Source organism: Neodiprion lecontei, chromosome 2, assembly GCF_021901455.1.
Source record: "Neodiprion lecontei isolate iyNeoLeco1 chromosome 2, iyNeoLeco1.1, whole genome shotgun sequence".
Lineage (NCBI taxonomy): Eukaryota > Metazoa > Arthropoda > Insecta > Hymenoptera > Diprionidae > Neodiprion > Neodiprion lecontei.
The window spans coordinates 25,471,187-25,482,084 of NC_060261.1; the positions used below are offsets into that span (position 1 = coordinate 25,471,187).

The 10,898-nt window shown below is 37.3% G+C and overlaps 1 protein-coding gene across 2 annotated transcripts in view; it reads left to right on the forward strand.

Moving 5' to 3' along the window:
• The window catches only part of LOC107217536 (esterase E4-like), a 37,382-nt gene extending 26,484 nt beyond the window's left edge, over positions 1–10,898 (forward strand). The window contains exons 4-7 of one of the 2 annotated variants that reach the window (XM_015655105.2): positions 1,706–2,056; positions 6,653–6,816; positions 9,531–9,847; positions 10,543–10,898. In XM_015655105.2, coding sequence (XP_015510591.2) covers positions 1,706–2,056; positions 6,653–6,816; positions 9,531–9,847; positions 10,543–10,705 — 995 coding nt within the window. In that variant the 3' untranslated portion in view covers positions 10,706–10,898. The remainder of the gene's footprint in view (positions 1–1,705; positions 2,057–6,652; positions 6,817–9,530; positions 9,848–10,542) is intronic. The other variant, XM_046731783.1, reaches the window with a different exon arrangement.

The following is a 10,898-nucleotide window of genomic DNA, read 5'->3' on the forward strand; positions in this document are numbered from 1 at the left end:
TGTGAAATTTAATTTGTCATTTTGTTATTCTGTTTGATTAATACATCCGATGTTAGAAAATGTGAACGAGGAAGTAGAATAAATTTATTCGAGATATAATAAGACGGCGCTGTTCATATTATTTCACCTATTAGTCCTTTTGCAGAGCGAAGACTTTATGGTGCAGGGCACATATATATGTAACATACTATTTTTCACACGTAAAATGTCAGATCTGACAGTTTGTCGGCTGATACAACGGTGAGCGGCGAGGGGACGGTTCGACAGAGTTTCAGCAGTCCTCTATACAGATAGCACGAGAATCGTGCCACACAAGAAAAGGTGTATGAAAGAGAGAAACAGCTAATTGTTTCACATTTCTGTTAGTAGATTGAAATGTGATAACGTCACATCTGCTGATTCGCTGTCAGTGTTCTTGTTTTTGTATAGTCTGCCGTAAGAAGTTTCACTTCAAAAATATTTCATGAATTCAGTTAAGGAATCTAGAACCTAAGTCCGTCCTAAGCTCCGTAGTCAACTTCGGACAACACAACGCTAGTGCGGTGCCGCAACTGGTTCACTACACGAGACAGCTCTCCTCCACAAAACCAACTACAACCACACAGTGTTAAGCCACCACAGAGAAATAAATGTATACGTGACGACACAGCTGAAAAACAGAATTGATAAATCATAAAAGAATCAGAAATTGGAACAGATGCTGAATGCACGATCATTCTCTGTGAAATCTCCTATCTATCTGACTTGAGTTGAGTATTTTCAGAAGGTCTGGCCATGGGCAACCATCCCCACACCGAGTGCAGTGGATAATTAGATGTCTTCTTGAGTGTATGCAAGGAAGTAACGTAGGCTTTTCCCGAAATGGCCCAACTCAGGCTGCTTCCCATAAATTATGGCTCGTAAGCGAGCGCGGCGCGAGTTTGCCCTTCAGGCTTCGGTTATGGAATTTTCATTTAGCGCAGAAATGAAAATGTATTGTAGTTTTTTTATTTAGAATTGTGTATAGAATGGAGCTGCGAGGCCCTTTTCGTATTTGTGTTACGTGGACGTCGATATTTGGAGATATATACGACAATGTCGAAATCGACTAGGGCATCCTCTCAAGGTTATATAATTCTCTTACCTTTATCGACGGAGCAGACTCACTCTGTTTCTTTCTATATTAAATAAACAAACGTACGGGAAGGGTTCAAATTTCAATCATCGTTTGCCGACCTTGTGCTCTTTTGTTTACTCAATAAAGGAAGAAAAAAGGTGAGTTTGCTCGGTCAATAAGGATAGGAGTATTGCATGACCTTAAAGGCGATCGACGAGTCAGTGCGCGAATGTTTTGAATAAAGCCACGCGCGCCGAACAATAGTTAACATAAATAGTTTCAAACTTGAAAAATGACGTACTTATGACCCCCCCCCTTCATGTCTTGTCAAACTTTATGGACTCCATCTCTTCCCCTTTGCGTGTGACCTAATTAATGGATGATCCCTGAGTGATCTAACCCATGACGTGACATGATAAATTCAAGTATCTTTTCAGGCTCGTAGCACAAAATACTTATACATATATGTATAAGCAAATGTCAGCCGGCGCGCAGAAATAAGATCAGCGGCACATACGCAACCTGCATTTAATAAAATACCACGTAGACCCCCCCCCCCTCCTCACTGACCGTTAAATCGAGATCCTGTGTAGAACAATCTTATTTCAGGACTATTTCACAGATACATAACTCAGAGTGGGTCAGTACTCCAGCCTGTCGTCCTCAAAGACCGTTCGTTAGTCGCTGAAAAGGCCATTCAGCTTGGCGAAATTCTTGGTTGCCCGACAAAGACGTCAACAGCCATTGTCGACTGTCTTAGAAAATTTGAGGCAACGTATCTCACTGTCGCAGACGTAGTTTTCTTCAGAGGTAGAGATACTTGGATCCCAATTGCTGAACCAGATGTCCCAGGCGCGATGTTCACCGACACTGCGACGAATCTCATCGCCGCAGGGAAAATTCGCGATCTTCCCTATTTGGTCAGCGTTTCCCGGGACGAGGGAATTGTTCAAACCGCAAGTAAGTAACGAAACAAATAATCTTAAAGTGGCTGCCGGTATTTTGAAACTATAACGTAATGAACAAAGTTTATATATATGAGGTATTCTATACCAATTTGACATGGGACTAATTCTTGACCTCTTGGATTGGGCTGGCGATTTTTGTATGATTGTCTTGACTTTTGAAGGCATTCAGTTTTTTCGGATTGTTTTAGTTCTATTTGAATTGTGAACAATTTTTCAAAATCAACATATGGTCGACACAGTTTAACAATTTGCAGTAATTCTGAAAAGTACTGTATCAGACATCCAAATTTTCGTCGAGAGGGTACATCTAACATCTCAGGTACTTGACGCCGTACTGTTAGGGCAACGGTCAATTTATTTCTAAAGCAGTTGTTTGCGAGGAATATGATGGTAAAAAAATTGTAATGAACTTTATGTAATTAGGTCACGTTTTGTGAAACGAGTAATAATGGTGTAAATATTATAACTAGTTGTACAGATTAAATTCATTTCAAATATTAAGGGGAAGTTGAATTAACAATAACTGAATGTAACTCTCATCTTTTTTGAAGCATCATGTGTTAAAAATAAATGTTAATCCCTTTAAGTTTGAATCGTCAGTCCTTATAGATCTCGTTCAATGTTATAATTGGCGTTAGGAGATTAAAGGAATGGTACTTTCTGGCCGACTGACGATTTCGTTGTGATTTTATTGTTCAATAACTGTTAAAAAAAAATAAAACGTCGTTTGAGCTGAAAATTTGGAGAACATTCAGGAAGTTTTTTTTGTCACTAAATACGAGAACAAAGCACCATTAGTCGAAAAGTCATACCATGTGGTTGATGAGAGTTTTTTTTTTCTTTGTTTTAGACCACCGATATTTGCGATGTCATGCACACGAATCAACCGCGTACGAAAATAATCGAAAGGCGCAAAAAGACCTACCTTCATTAGATTTTTTTTCCATTATATTTCTTTCAAATACACTCCTCAACGTGTACATGAATGGAAATCAAAAAATTATTGATATTGAATTAGTTTATCCCAAATTAATTTCTGAAAATCAGCCAGTTTCGACGCCCGCCGCAGTGGGGCAACCCCTCAAGTTTTTCGATTATTTTTAGGAAGAAACATTCCGAAAAAAATGGAAATCAGAGTCATGGATGGTTGCTGAAAACTTTTCATACGTAACACCGGATTTTGGAGAATTTGTTAAATTTTTCAGAACTATGTCATTTGTGGCAATTTTTTTATCTTGAAAACAAATTCTCATGGGAAGTAATCTGGAAAATGCTCAAAAATTACATACCTGCCCGTACTATACATATAAAAAAATGGGTGCGTGTACTTATATACGCGCGTGAGAAGTTATACTTCTTTGGCATCATTAAACAAGCCTTGCCGAATTTTTTCAGCTTCCTTGGCAGCTTACTTTCGATTGTAATAGTTTTTACAGATTTCCGTATTTATTTTACCCATCTTGAAAACTGGAATAGAAATTCAATAAATAATTTATAAATAATAATACATACGGATAGTTAACCTCAATTATATTGGAGCACTTGAAAAAGTATATAAGCACAATTTTTTTCACTAATATTTACGAATAGTAAATAATATTAATCAAAATATTCAATTCAAATCACTACTGAATATAATTTATAGGATATTGTGTACCGAGATTCATTCTCCTTGAATTTCCACCTCCATTACTTAATCATGAATTTTGGAGCCAAAAGTTATCCGAAAGTCATGTTGTTACACATGGTTGGACGCGTTTTGATGTCAGCTTCCTTGTAGTGAGCAAAAAAATAGGTAGTCCTAATTAAAAAAACCATCGTAAACACCGAAATCTCATTAGATATGACCTTCAGATGACATTCACTTCCAAAACTCATTTTCCCCCTTCAAATACAACACTTTTTCTGGAAGACACTTTTCGGTACAATCGATAGTAACCAAGTTACTCGCGGTGGCAGAGTTAAATGGACCACCCTGTATAAATCGCACTTGTATGAAACTAGAACACGTGTTGTGAATGTAGAAACTAGAAACATGTGGATAAATATTATAAATATGAAAACAGTGATCAGAGGCGTCGAGTGTGTCAACATGCGCGACTAATAGAGGTTCTATTTCTATTTTGTTGGTAGCTATGAGCGGTTTAGCGGGCAGCTTCAACCTGTTACTTTTGTGTTACACTTTTGCGTTACAGTGATGCGCGCGAATCTTAAAATTTCACTCTCAACGCGCCTAAAGAAGTATAACTTCAAAAATGTTCAAGTGACCACTCATAGTGAATTGACTCTTCGCATTCCTAATTTTGTTAAATGTTCTTTCTGAAAATAATTGAAAAAATAAGAAAACGCCATCCCACATCAGCTCAAAGCTTAAAAATTTTGATATCTGATGTAAGATTTCGCAGAATCATATTTTCAGATTTTTAATTGTGGCGATCAATTTGCGCATTCTGAAACACATTTGTGGATACTTCAAATTGATTTGAAAAGCGGGAAAAAAGCTGAGTGCCTTCGAGAGTTAAGATAATAATAATGACATATAAATGATCGCCACGCGTAAGCCAAATCTAAGAGGCCCAGGGTTAAATCCGGGTCGAATCGATACAGAAATTTCACATTCTGAAGAAACCGCGGTTTCAGTGTTGTGAATTTCTTTAGCCTACCTTCTGTACACTAAATATAGGAAAATGAGTGTTTTTGTTGTTTCGATTCAATTATGTTTTCGATTCTTTTCATCGTTTGTTAGCGAAGTTTTCAAAGCAATCACGATAATTCCGTAATATCTTACAAATTCAGCCATTCTTTTATTTTGAAAAGTATTTCGGATTGTATGCAAAGAATCATTTTTGTTAAATGTGAGTTATATCAGATGTATGTGACGCAAAGAAGAGTCAACAAGATTTGCGACTTCTCTGAGGACTGCAGAATTCTTGATCGACAAATGAAAAAACTCATTTTTCGTGCATTACTATTTTCTTCTTGCATTGTAATCTGTAGAAATAATTTTCTAAAATGCCTTAGAAATTCCAACTTGTGTACATTGAGTTGTAATCGTAAGAGATGACAAAATTTTCGATTTATTTGAAAAATTGAAACTGACGGCCTTCGATTTAAGCGACAGTCCCCACCATGTCGCATTTATCGATCGATTTGCCGCATTGTGGGAGACAGTGGAGGACGCTTTTTATCAGGCTCATAGCGTGGATTATATATGTATATGGGGCATTCTACGTCAATTCGACTAGGGTCTAATCCTAGCCCTCTTAGATTTGGTCTGCGATTTTTTGTATTGTTGTTCCAATTCTAAAAAGTATTTCAGATTTTTCCAACCTTCCTGGCGCCCCGAGAGCTCTCTAAATTATGATATTATGACAGTGATTGCGACATTTTTGAAAATCTTTAAAAAAATTACATAATTTCTGCAATTAAAACCAAAAATATCCCAACCAAGATCAAAGTGGGCAGGCAATACAGTCATTTTCAATAATAATTCAACCAATTGACAATTTTATCAATAATTTTGATGTTTTTTTTTTAATTTTCAGGGTTCAATAAACTTACTAATGTTATGTCCGCCAGATCTCATTTTCCTTTCCCACAGTTATAGAGTCACTTTACACCCTGTAAGTACTCCCTATGTTCACCCAGATGCCTCGGTTCCCACACAGAGTCAGCAGGTTCATTTCCTGTTCAGAGGGGTAGGGATAACTACTGGATCATTGACGTGCGATCCGCGAATTAGTGATGACAGATGGAAGTGAGAGAAGCGTGATAATGATTTGCGACAGATGATGTTCATTAGCAATAAATGATGTACTTTATTCAAAAGATGTACGATACGAACCGTATCGCACGGGGATACAACTCATTGTCAGGTTTGAAGATCGAAAGAATACACATAGATAATACACAGACATGATTTTGCGATAGCAGAAAATACATGAAGTGTACAACTGTTCGGTTTCAAGGCGCGATATAGGCAAGCGGCAAGATTTCATGTAGTGATGGACAGGTAAACATTGCACGCCAGTGTGAGTACATATGTGAGGACAATTTTAAATAACGAGTGAAATGAAGCCGTAATGACCGCGGGATAATACTTTTATTTGAACTGTTACATCGCTACATAGCCGAAACATCTCTAAATAAACTAGCGAGTCTTCTACATTCTCTAAGCTCGTCACTTTCATCGTAGCTTTCCCGCGAATCACTTATAATTATATATCTCCATGTTAATTCAAGGCCTTTCCCCAAGCCGACTTTTTTATATGGACCACTGTCATAATTCAATCACTTGATCATTAATAATAAACCAGCTGTACCATTTAAATTGTCTACCTCTTTAAAACCGAATCCTTCTTTCTTTTATCATTTCCTGCATTGGGAGTAGTGGCACGTAAGTGCATAATCGACGTATACGAATCCTATAAATAACCAAATATCACTTTGGCTGGGCGTAGAGTGGATTTCGATAGCCGCTCACGAAGTCTATACGATCTACCCCGTAACATCAATATAACAACTATCTCAAAATATTTATCAAAATTTGAAATTTTTTTTTTTTTAATCCAAAATCATTTTTTTTCAGATTTTTTCAACGACCTAGATGGATTCCGGAAATTTCTGGATGTTATTGATTTTCATTTACCATTACTTTTGCATTATGAGCATTTACCGCAAATCAACGTAATTGCACGCACCAAAGCATTGAAGTCGTACTATCTCAACGATCTGAATGCTGATATACGATTGGTAAGTATATTTCTTGAACTTATAACAGTATATTGAATTATCCGATCGTTTTCACGACTACGAGTATGAAGTTGGCAGTACGAGCCGAAGACGATGTATTACAAATCCATAAGTGTTAGTGTAAATAAACACGATCTAAGGCAAGCGCTGTAATTAAACGAATTCACAGACCTAGGAATAGGGCACGGACTCACGATAGTGACTGTCAGTACAGTACAGCAACCTGCTTCCTCTTGTACTTCCAAGATTCATACTCCTTGTCCATAAGCCTAGTATACGATCCACCCATAAGTCCTTAGTTTAAGACAAGTAGAAGATTGAATCACGCTCAGTGACGCCACTGGCAATGTAGAAAGCTACCTGAAAAAAGGCTTAGTGCGAAAATTTATCTTCCTGAATTCGTTTTAGCACTCTTCCGAAGTGAGGCATTATACGCATGATCCAAAGGCTCTGAAAATCAAATTTTTGCAATATCTGCTTGGAAACTTGGATTTTTCAAGATTGTGGAACGTGCGTCAAGTACCCCATTTCGGAACTGTGTAGTAATAGTTATTTATGCTACATGTGGGATAAGTAGCAAATAATCGGACAGTCGTGATTACTCGTGTGGTTCTCGCAACTCGCCTGACGGCTCGTAGCGACATCTACCACACTCGTCTTCATACGAATGTCTCATAACCCTTACAGCGAATGTCGTAATCACGAATGTCATATTTGCTACTTATCCCACACGTAGAATACAATATTTTTTACAAAACTGATCTGGAAGTCGAATTTGAGAGGAATATAATGATTTTAAATTACTATAGCGGCATCAGATGGCGTTTGAGTAGTTTCTAGTAAAGTGAAAAAGATGGAGTGAGTTTAATACAGACTGTACCCGTGTGGTTATATTTCTATAGTAGTATAGTTTAGGTGGAATCTGTGCAGTTATCTGATATTTAACCGAACATGTGCGCTTATGAAACACATACCTATGTATAGTTTCAAGAGATTGTCCCGGTATAGTCAAGTATGCGATTATTGTGTATTTTGGAGATGACATACAGCGCTCGAAAAGTCAACTTCCAGAGCAGGTGTTGTAAAAAATTATTTTGTTGCATGCCCGCAACTAAAATTTTACACCGTATAGTGCCTTCTTTGACGCATACGCATTTTCGAATAACTCAGTTACACTTACCGTGTTATTAAGCGTAAGTTACCTGAATTTACTTTCAAATAGTCTCAGTGGCACCACCAGCGCGTTTAAAATCACACTTTTCTTCACAGATGTCGCAAAAAATAGTGTGTGTCACACATGCGGATATACGATATCTGATTCGCAACGAATTTTAAATATGTAGATATTTAATTCGTGTGATTCCAATGCTCGCCTTAGTTGATGCTGTGTTCATATTAGTATTCGTCCGATTGCTGCAGTTCTCGTTTTTGCAATCAATCCCCCTTCCGCTAATTACTTACTTTTCGCATCAGTAACACAATATGCTATTTTCATATTTTTACATTTATTCTAACAATTCTCCATTATGACTTGTTGCGTTTGTAAATTTTTACGTTTTCACTGTTCTATACTCCGAGTTTGTACATTGAAAATTTCATGAACCAAATTTTCAAGCTGTTCAAATCTCGATTGTGACCACTGATTTCTATGCTAACTGGATGGCTGACCAGCGTCTTCGGCCTGAGGCGATTAGAAGCGGCCGGAATCGACACCAGCGCTTCAATAGCTTCAATGGTGCTGAAGAATTACGTGATTCACTGTGTATGTCATTGGTTAAAGTGACAGAACCACGTGACTAATAGTACATTATATGACAAGGGGATAAAGTCGAATTTTATTCCTGTGTTACATATAGCACTTTATTTCCAACTTAACTACGGACACATTATTGACTTGAAAAGAGAGACTCGATATATTTTCTGCAATATTGAGTGTACGATTGAGAACGTAGATTAATAATGAAAAAATTCCTTCTCAAAAATATACATAATTAGTATATCGGTGTGGGTCGGCGGGAGCTAGGGCGAGGGAGCGGGAGCTGCAGGCCACGGCGAGAGTGTAGAGGGCGAAACCCCCACCGAAAGGCTTGGGGGGAGCAGAGTTTCCCTCACGTAGGAAAAAAAGTATATATCTGATATATTATTGAACAGAGTGGATGTTCCATTGAATATTGCACAACCATGTATTATTAAAATCTATTCTCATCGAAAAATCCTTGTGTAATCGAATTTCAAGGAATGTAATAAATTTCAACTTTATTTATCGAAATGTAACGAGTATGTTGAGTACATACTTCTAAAATTGTGGATTAAAAAGCATAATAATTCTTTTATTTAAGCGTAAATGTGATCATTGTATCAGTTTGAAAGTTCATAATAATACATAAGTCTATTTTTGCCATCTTTTCGAATTTTCACACTCCCGACGTTAAGAGAGAATATTATGCTAATTTCGTCCCGCATGTCACGTCAAAAAGTTAACATTACGGTTGGATCGCGAATGAGTCTATTTCTGATAGGCTGTCATCCGCGTGACCTTTTAGTATAACTTCGGATATTGCAGCGTTAGTTTCGGTTTTTGGAGCTTGTAATCGGCACAAGCTGCCGTGTGCTGGTAGCATCTGAGTCAGCCATCCAGTTAGTACAGAGATCAGTGATTGTAACCTTTCTGTGGTGTGGCCATTATACTTTTTGACCCTATACCACTCTTTTAGCTGTTGGGTAACTTCACACAACTCATGGGCGACGCCACGTTTATTTACCCTGCTTGGGCCTCGGTACAGCAACATGTGATCCACGCGAAAAATCCCCTGTATTTCTGCTCTTTTGACTACCGGGGCACTGTAAGCTACAGCTACATGTTCAGCGGCGGTAACGAAGATGATTGGGGCGTGGCACATGCTGATGAGTTTCTATATCTCCTTCCTGGACGGCCGGAAATGTTTGGACCACCAGGTTACGAATTCAGCGATACTGATTGGCACATGGTAGACACGATGGTGCAATTATGGACATCTTTTGCGACCAAGGGGTAAGGTTTCTACATGATGTCCAGTATTGCAGAAACAAATTTATATGTAACGTCAAAGAAATATTTTAGCAATATTTTAACTTTCTGCTGGCAGTGGAAATGTTAAAGACAGTTTGCAGGAATATTGCAAAGGTATATTCTTGTACTTTCGACACAAAATATAGCTGCAGGGTTTTATACAACATTGCATAATGTGGTCTGAATGAACCTAAATGTATGAAATCTTGCAAAGTTACGTCACTGTGAAATTTTATAAATTAATTCATACCTTGAAAAATTGAGTTGTTGCAATGTTACCTTGCTGCAATATTTCTACAATATTCCATGCCGTGTTAATCATACAAAAATCTACAATTACAGGTCATATGTATAATAAGGCAGACTAGATATACTAGTTTTGCTTATTTTTAGTTTTAATTGTGGCTATCGTAGTTACGTATTATTGAAGGTTATGGCCACAAATGGTACAAAGATGCTCCGACTAATGCGAACACTGATTTTTGATCCATAAAGTACCTTAAAAATTAGATATTTTTGTCAAAAATGATCTCAACGTCGTATTTTAGTAATGAATTGTGTAATTGAATAGATCAAAAGTCATATTAATAAATAAAGAACCTTATAAAAGTGGCCCCAATTGGTGCACCTAATTTATTTTAAACGATATTCAACGATATGTCATGACATGCTTCCAGAGTTCCAGAACTGAATACAGGCAACACAATTTGGAAGCCATACTCACCGTCCGAAGATAATTATCTTCAGATAGGGAATGGACCTGATGCTAGTATTGAAATGAAAACTGGTTTTCACGTGGAGCGAATGCAGTTTTGGAATAAGCTCTATGCCACCACATAATTGACTTTTTTACTGTTGAATATATTCAATAAAAGTAAATACGAATAATACCGCGAACAAAAAAAGTTAGACATAAGTAGGTTGGCGCCTCTGTCGGCACTTAACCCTACTACTTACCTTTTTTCTAGTCGAACAAGTATAGTAATAAGCAAGTATTATATTGTATCACATAAGTTCTGTTATTCAATAAATA